General features: G+C 56.4%; 1 protein-coding gene across 1 annotated transcript; it reads right to left on the reverse strand.

Annotated features, from left to right (window-relative positions):
- Window positions 1-4,748: 4,748 nt before the first annotated feature.
- Window positions 4,749-8,523, reverse strand: APOA2 (apolipoprotein A2). The gene is made up of 4 exons (XM_032765140.2): window positions 8,439-8,523; window positions 6,413-6,489; window positions 5,625-5,760; window positions 4,749-5,112 (listed from the first exon to the last, which is right to left on the reverse strand). Exons 2-4 carry the CDS (start codon window positions 6,462-6,464, stop codon window positions 4,995-4,997), a joined length of 306 nt encoding a protein of 101 aa, XP_032621031.1. The 5' UTR covers window positions 6,465-6,489; window positions 8,439-8,523; the 3' UTR covers window positions 4,749-4,994.
- Between the last annotated feature and the right edge of the window lie 201 nt (window positions 8,524-8,724).

The raw sequence follows: 8,724 nt of genomic DNA on the forward strand, positions 1-8,724 counted from the left end.
CAGCAACCCTCGGGCTGGGCAGAGGCGCCATGTTTGTTGATGGCAGGGACGGCCTGGGGGCGGGGCTGAGGAAGCCCTGACCAATCCGTGCCGAGCTGGCCGGGACCCTGCCCCGCCTCGCGCCCCGCCCCCTGCCCCGCCCGCTCAGTGCCCAGTCCAGGCGGCGGGGCCGGCGTGGCGCGATGTCTGCTCCCGCCGGCGGTAACTTGCCATTGGCAGGACTCTCCACGCTGTCCCTGATCCCATATGCTGGGATCCGCAGGGCCCGCTCCCTGCTGCCTTCCCCGTTACACTCCCAGACCGGGAACCGTTTTAAAACTGGAGTTGTATTAAATTGACTCTAAATTGACAGCATTGCTGCCTGCCTGCAGCCGATGGGTAACCCTCAGATAGCCACCCCATCACATCGCCAAACGCGGCCATGTCATCCTCATCCATAACAATTTTACCTTCAGCCAACTCTTTGTCCAAGCAATGGGAACAGCCCTGGGTCCTAGGATGGCTCCCCATTACGCCAACCCCTTCATGGGCCACCTTGAAGAATTTCTGGACAAATGCACCATAAATACATCAATGATATTTTCATCATCTCGGTAAACAACCTGAACTCCTGCATAGATTTGACCAAAACTTCAATAACCAACAGGTATCCATTAAACTCCCTCTAGAACATTGCTGTTTCAGCTTCCTGGACACCATAATCAACTTCATCTGGATGAAACCCTCCAGATAACTATATACAAGAAGCCCTCAGATCACCACGCCTGCCTTCACGGATCCAATAACCCAAATGCACCAAGAAACCTGTTATCTATAGCCAGGCAGTCAGATACCACAAACATTGCTCTGAGGAGCAAGTCCAGGATACACATCTTAACACACTTAAAACCACCTTTTCCAAACGTGGACACTCCACCAAAGAAGCAGGGGTCTCCAGGCTGGCTTGGCTGCAGCACTGGGACTTGGAGCCAGGCCCAGAGTGCCCAAAGCCCAGGAATCTCACCCTAGATCGCCAGGAGAACCTCCGTTTGCTGGGCAGTTTGGTGCAGTTTACATCCTCTTGGGAGGGCAACTAGGCACTGGAACCAACAGAGACTGCAGAAAGAGCCAGTTATTCTCTGTGGAGGGCAAAGGGGGATTCTCCATTGTTCTCGATGAGGGAAGGGATTCTCCATTGTTCCCTGTGGCTGGGGGTGTCTGTGACCCAGGTGCTCCATGTTGTCATCAGACGGGTACACAGTTCCAAGTCTATACCAGGAACATGCCCAGACAGGCATATTTCCCCTGTGATCACCATCCAGGGACAACTGACGGTCCCTAGAAGTGTGGGGGGGGGCTCCCACAGGTGCCCAAACTGTGGCCCCACCCCCATGGCATCTCTTCCCCTGAGGCCCTGCCCCTTCCCCGAGCCCCTGCCCTTGCACCACCCATTCCCCCTGAGGCCGCACCCTCTGCTTGCTCCTCTCTCCCCCCTCCCTCCCATCACTCGCCCTTACAACTCGTAAAAAGCGGGAGGGCATAGCCATGTCCTCCTGGTCCCCCTGTTCCGGTGCCTAGCGCCATCTTCACAGAAGATACAAAACACAGAAAAGCCCAAGCAGCTGTTGGACAGTGGAGAGCATAGGGGAGAGGTGAAGTCAACAAAACGTCCTAGTTATGACAAGAGACAAAAGGGCTGGAACTATATGAAAGGAGAAAGGAAGGCACAAGAGGGGATCCCTTATGGGGGCAACCCTCTGCCAGCGGGGTGTCTCTTGAAAAGTAGATCTCAGCTCTCTTGACTAGACAAGGTCTGTATGGACTGACCAGAAATTGAGGGGCCGAGTGCGATGAAGTGAGGGCGTACAGACAGGTTGGAGGGACCAGTACCTGAGGACAGAGCAAAACACTGGGGTAACTATTGCCAGAGATTTAGCCACACGTTCTCTCTGCTCTGCCCCAAGGACTTGCTCAGGGAGCCAAAGGGCTGCCGAGTGCAAATTGTCAGCGTGAGGAGGGAAGAGCTGGGCTTGCAGAGGCTGGAGTGGGGCACTTGTGGTGCCAGCAGTTGGTAGTTTGGGGCAAACTTTCCTTGGTGGGCAGAGACAAGGCTCCCTGATGCTAAAAACAGCCAGTAGCATTTCACCATGTAACCCTGAAAAGATCACAGTGATGAGTGGGGAAATCTGTACAATTTTTAAATTCTGGGTGACATGATTATGTTGTTGCTATGAACATTGCTGTATTGTGGAATGTTCTGCTGTCAATGTGTGTTCACCATGGGCTGACAGGACCTAGCCCATACCTCCTAAACTAGGGACAATGGAGATGAATGACTGTTGCTTTGACTGGACAGTAGATACGCTAGAAAGAATAACCACATCCTAAGGGAACCAGTTCTCTCTAACTTCCTTCAGCAGGAAGCCGAGGGTTTGCAGAGTGGAAAGTTCCCAGCAGAAGAACAAGGACACCTAGGTGGTGATGCTAGCCTGTAAAAAAGGACTCATAGGAGAAGGAAGCAGCTGGGCTCTGTGTTTCAGAACCCAAGCCTGTGCACTGCAGCAGAAGGTCCCTGGATGCGCCAGAGGACTCTTCCTCCAGCCCAAAGAATGCCCTGGAGTGCTGTGGAAACGGAGGCAGGAAAATGCATGGAGGGTTTGTTCTTTTTGTCTAGATCTGTGTATTTCTCATGTGATTAAGTACAGAGCAATGGTGTGAGAATCCTGTGTAAAGTGTTTGCATGTTACACCAGTCACATGGCCCTTGAAGAGGTTACCCAACAGACTCATACCTTCGGGCGGAGTTCTGGGAGAGGGTGTTGTGTCACCGAAGCACCCCTGTATTCACACCCTACACACTGTTGTCATCATCTTTACACAGAATACGCCTTGTGAGGTGTCATTTGAAAACTAATAACACATTGCCATCATCTGTGTTCTTGCATGATGTATGTACATGGTGGGTAGTAAGAGTTATGGATATATGCTAGAGTTATGACTAAAATGTGTTTAAACCAGGCATGTCCGGGAGGAGTTGGTAACTAGGGCTGCAGTAGACAAAGGAATGTGTTGTCCCCACCTGGGAGTTATTTCCTAAGTACTTGAAAGACAATGAGAATGTGTTCACATATCATGTAAACAGACCCTTCAAGCTAACAAGGGGTGGAGGCAAACCTGACTCGAACAGGTGGGGGAGGAGACAGCATGGGGTCTAAACCCAGCAGGAGGGAGAAGCTTGGTCTCGGTTTTACTATTCAAAGAATCCACTGCAAAGGTTTACGGGTGTATAAAGACGGGGTGGGGGGAGGGGTGAACCTCAAGTGATAAGCAGTTGAATCAGCTGTCTATACAATGATGTTGTATTGTAGAAGTGTATAGCATGAGATCTTTTCTGAAAGCCAGGGACAAGCTGGTGTTTGCTAGCATTGTGAAATATTCTGTAGTAAACACCACAGGAGGAAATGCAGATACTTCATAATATTATGTTTTCAAGCCTGTGAGCAAATGGGGAGACAGGAGAGAATGTCACAGCTATTTACTTGTCTCCTGTGTTAGTTAAGCATGGTGGACTCAAAGCAATGGAAGCCCCGTTCCCATACAGGGGGATGGGGAGCCCACATGAGGTCAGCCTGCATCTGAAACAAGCTCATTGAACTTAGGAAGATATAAGCAAGGACGGAAGCTGTCTTTGGCATCCATCATTAGACTGAGACAAACGAGGAGCTCCTACACTCTGAGAAAGAGGGGTCCTTCAACCAAGGGGCGTGTTTAAGGTCTCTGGGATCTTAATATTGGTGAGAAACCACCTGGACCCAAGCCTGTATCTTGCTAGATTAAGACCTGGACCCAAGCCTGTATCTTGCTAGATTAAGTTTTAGACTCTTTGATGCTTTTTCATTGTTATTTGCTTGTGTCTCCTTATAACTTTATTCCTTTTAATTTGGCATCACTTATCCTGGGTCCTGTTGTTCATATATTTATATCATATACCCTTGCTGGGTGTATGGAAAGCTAGTGGAAGCCCAGAGTGGGGCTATGGACAGGCTGCTGGGGTCAGAGCGGCTGACCTGGGACTGTCTAGCACACAGACCCTGGCTCAGGGTGTGACCTGCATGCTGTTTGGCTGGCTGTGAGTGTCCTGGGTTGGGAGCTACAGCAGCAAAGCACTGTGAGGCACCCAAGGTTGCACAGCAAGTGCTGACACAGCCCTGCACTGATCTGGATTGCCCCCGAACCCCATCACAGGTGTCTTTAAGCAACAGCGGGTCATCTGAGGGGCCATCCCTGGGATGGGCAGCGGCCATGTGGTTGCAGCTCTCAGGAGCGGGTGCTAGATAGATTTGTGCCCCAGGAGTGTGCCCTGAGACTGGGGCAATCCCTGGACTCTGTTCAGACTGGGGGGTGGGGGGAGGAGGACATACTGGGGATTCAGAGACCAAGAGGGGTCGCTCAACTACAGCTGTGATGCAGGTGGGGGAACCTCTCCATTGTCCTCCATGGGGGTAGGGAAAGGGGGACCCTTCATAGTTCTCTGTGAAGGGAGGGAGACTCCATTGTTCTTCATGGGGACTGCTGAGGACTTTGGGCCTTTCAAACGTCCAGCCACTGGAGGGCAATATAACCACAGAGTTGAAGAGTTCAGTCCCCTCCAGCAGGGGGCAGTGACGCGCGCACACACCGACACACCTGCTGATCCAAACACACCAGGCGGTGCTGACTGGGAGCCTGAGGGACAAGGACCCTGCTCTGCCTGCATCGCACACACCTTGCACACCCACCCCATCGGCCGCATGCTCACACGCTCACCCTGTGCTCCGGGCTTTGCACCACGCGTGACGCTGTGTGTAGTCTCATCTGATTTATTGCTCCTGGGACCCCCTTCCCGCCCCTCGTCAGGTGATACCACCAGCTGTTTAGTGCCACAATTGGCCCATGAGTCTCCTCCTCTCGCTGCCTTGGAAAGCGCCCAGCCTTGCTCAGCAGCTGCCCCGGGGCTGTTGGGAGCCGGCCACTCACTCACTGCTGCGCAGCCTTCTTCCTGGTCTCCACCAGCTTGGTGATGAGCTCCACTAATTCGGTGTGCAGCTGCTTGACGAGAGGCGAAAGCTGCTCATTGGCCTGCTCCAGATAAGCCCTAGGGTGACAGACAGCCAGCTCCTTAGAGATGGGCAGGACTTGGCTGGGGAGATGCAGCAGCCGAGGCCCTGCCTGCCTACTGGGCATGGGACTGCACGCAATACCATGTGGGGAAACTGAGGCACAGAGCAGGCCTGTGTCCTGCCCAGGCTCACACAGCACTCAGTGGCTCCTGGCCCCATGCTCAGCCTCAGACCATGCTGTGTGCAGCGGACTAGGCTGGAAATGATCCTCGCTGCAGCCTGGGACTCTGCTACTGTGGCTTTTCTGTTCTTCCCACTCCACCCGCCCTCCCTTGCTACTACGGGCTGGGGTGGCATGTCAGAGGGCCTGGAGCAGGGGCAATCTGCTCTCTCAACACTGCAGCATCTAAGTGCTGAGGCTCCCCAGCTGCTTGCGTGCACCCAGCAGACTCTGCCTGTTCTGAACTCCCCATTGCCCCTCTCCCTCCAGGTGCCCCCACCCCCAGATGGCAGCACCCCCCTCCACACTCCCCACAGCAGCCCATACTTTGCCTGGGTCTTTAGCTCCTCGGTCTTCGCCTTCTCCGGCAAGTGCTTGCTCAAGTATTCAGACACCGTCTGGAAATACTGGGTGAAGACATCCGAGAGGCTTGGGGTTTCTGCGTTGCGCTTCACCACAGCACCTGGGTGGCCCGGAGAGCTGGGTTAGGCCCCTGCCTCATGCAATCTGTGGGGCTGGGGCAATCCATCAGCCCCAGGGAGTCCAGGAGGAGATCCGTTAGCCCCATGGGGCAGGGGGGAGTGAGGAGATCTCTCAGTCCCAGTGGGAAGGGCCTCAAAGATTGTGCCCAGTTCCCTGCGCTAACGCACTTGGCCACACCACCTCCCAGAGCTGAGAATAGAACCCAGAAGTCCTGACTCGCTGCTACCCTCTAACCTAGCCCCTCCCTCTCTGAAGAGACTGGCACTGGGTGGCGAGGGGGGTGAGATCAGGAGCGTACAGGGAAGAACCTCACCCACCAGTGAATTCCAGGGCTGCTCGGCGGGGGGCAAGTGGGGCAATTTGTCCCAGGCCCTGCAGGGACCCCCATGAAAATATAGTATTCTATAGTATTGCAACTTTTTTTTATGGAACAGGCCCCCAAAATTGCTTTATCCCAGGCCCCCTGAATCCTCTGGGCAGCCCCGGTGAATTCGGCTCCTGCCGAGTGTGCAGCATGGCCTGCGGGGAGCTGCTGAGGGCTGGAGGTGCGAGGCCCATCCCACAATGATCCCGGGGCCAGTGCGGACTGACCATGCTGGGGATGGAGGGCATAGCCCTGGCAAGGCTCTTACCTTCCAAGCTGCACACACAGAGCAGCACCACAGCCAAGACCAACACCTTCATCGTGACAGGCGCTGCGCTCCGGGACCTGCAGGGCAGAGGGGGCTGGGAATCAGCAGCTGCCCCAGCCAGCTCCCTTGTCCCTGGCTCACCAGTCAGGCCCCCGGGGAGGGCCTGATTAAGGAGAGGGGCAGATGGGGGCTAATTACCCCATTAACAAGGAGACCAGCCACAGGAGCCCAGGAAGGTTGTGCCCGGGGGGGGCAGGGAGGCGCACCCCCTTTAGGTAAAGGCCAGGAACGCTGGCTAACAGCACAGGTGCTCTGGAGTGCGAGGCGGAGGGGAACGCGGGGTGTAACGGCCGGGCAGTGTCTGTAGGACAGAAGGGCTCTGAGCAGGCCATGCACAGGGGAACCCCCTAACGTGGGCACCACTGAGAGCTGTGGGGGAGGGGATCAGGCTGTCGATCTCCCCAGTGTGACAATGGCCCTCTGCCCTGGCACTCAGCTCGGCCAGGCCTTGGCGGGGGCTCTGCACAGCCGATCCCTGCTTCCCCACCTGCCTAGGCCCAGTCCCTGGGAGGCCACAGACAGCAGCGCAGGCTGAGCGGGGAGACAAAGGCTCTTCCACATTGGGACGGGGAGGAGGCAGGGGGCAGTTGTGGGCATGGCAAGGGCTGCCTGGTAGCCCAGCTCTGCTGGTGACTAGGCAGTGAGACTCCTCCAGCAGCGGCTGCGGGGACCCACCCAGGACTCCCACTGGGGCACTGCACAGGGAGCCGGGGGAAGCTGAGGGCAAGCGGGCACTTATCCCACCCTACCAGCCAGCCTCATCCAAATGGGTCCTCTCCATACCACGGTGCCCACCTGTGCTCATGAGGGACAGCATTTCCCACCTCTGCCAGGGGAGGGGCACTGGGTCAGAGCCTGGATGGTATAAGTGGCCCTAACCCCACTGATGCTCCCAAGGGGAGTTGGACACGCTCCCGGGTCTCCCCAGCCGCCAAGGAGCATTTCCAGGGCAATTTCTGTTTATAAAATAAATCCCTAATTGCCCATTCCCACTGCTATGGTCACCCAGCCATGGGCCAGCGTGGTACTAGACCCAGGGGAGCTGAGCAGCCTCTGGGAGGGGAAGGCAAAGGGGCTGCTAGCCCCATGCTCAGTGCCAGCGGCCCAGGGAGCAGCACAGGGCTGGTGGGGCCCCATGGAAAGACACTAGGAAGAGGAAGGAAATAATTCAAGGGTCTGTGATGCTGAGAGCAGGGCTCATGGGGTCAGCTGCCCTGCCCAGCCATGTCCCTCCCTGGTCCTCTCTCCCTGCCCCTCACCCCCGCTGCCCCCTGCTTCCCCGCTCAGCTCTGCCCCAGCCCTGCATGTCCCCAGGCACCCCACTGTCCTGCTCAGTCCTGCTGTGCCATGTCCCTGGTCTCCCACGCTTCCACTCCATTTCTCAGCTCCCCACCGCCCCCATCTCTTCCCCCCCAGCCTTTGGGTCCTTTGGGCCAGGCCTCCATACATTTCCAGAGGGCAGGGAGGGCTCCAACAGGGGATATCTCTGACCCTTGCTCCCCTGGGCCCCCCGGACAGGAGGGTGGGATTTGCCTGGCTCCCCCTGCCTTAGAGTGGATCCCCTGGCTCATGCTCTGCCCTGTAGCCTGGGGAGCCCTTGGCGGGTGAGGGTGATGGGGTCAGGGGATCTGAGTCCCGTGAGAGGTCTAGAGAGGGCATGAGCAGCTCAGCCTCACCTGGTGCCCCCTCACCCCTCGGGACCAGCTCCAGGGTAGCTCTTGCTGTTGAGTGGGAGAAGTGGCACCAACTCCCCAACTAATCCAGTGCTGGGCAAAGGCTCTCTCACGCCCATGAGCCAGCCAGGCTCTGACGAGGCAGGCTGGGGGCAGCTCTCAACCACCCAGGGAGGGCAAATCTCAGTTAAAAAATCCAATGTTAATTCAAAATCTCAAACAAGCTCATTGTTTCCCTGTAAACCCGCCCCCGCCCTGCTCTGCTCTGCAGACAGACCTGCCGGGCTGCTCACCTGAGGCCTGGGCTAGAAACTGGTCAGGAACAGCGGATGCCCTGGCTGGGGCTGCAGGCGCTTATATCCCCCGACCTGCTGGGCCAGCCTGTGCTGCCCACTCATTGGTCCCCGGGCCGGGGGTTCACTGCTGTGCTGGGGAGGGGAATGTGCTGATGTCGTGCTGTACAATCACTGACAAATCCCTGGTAAATAGGCTGGGGCTAAGGGTCACGTGGTGGGGGTTGCTGGCCATTGCATAGTGCATGGGGCCAGCGGGACAAACACCAGTGTCACCAGGCAGTGT

Source organism: Chelonoidis abingdonii, chromosome 11 (assembly GCF_003597395.2).
Source record: "Chelonoidis abingdonii isolate Lonesome George chromosome 11, CheloAbing_2.0, whole genome shotgun sequence".
In the NCBI taxonomy this organism is placed as follows: domain Eukaryota; kingdom Metazoa; phylum Chordata; order Testudines; family Testudinidae; genus Chelonoidis; species Chelonoidis abingdonii.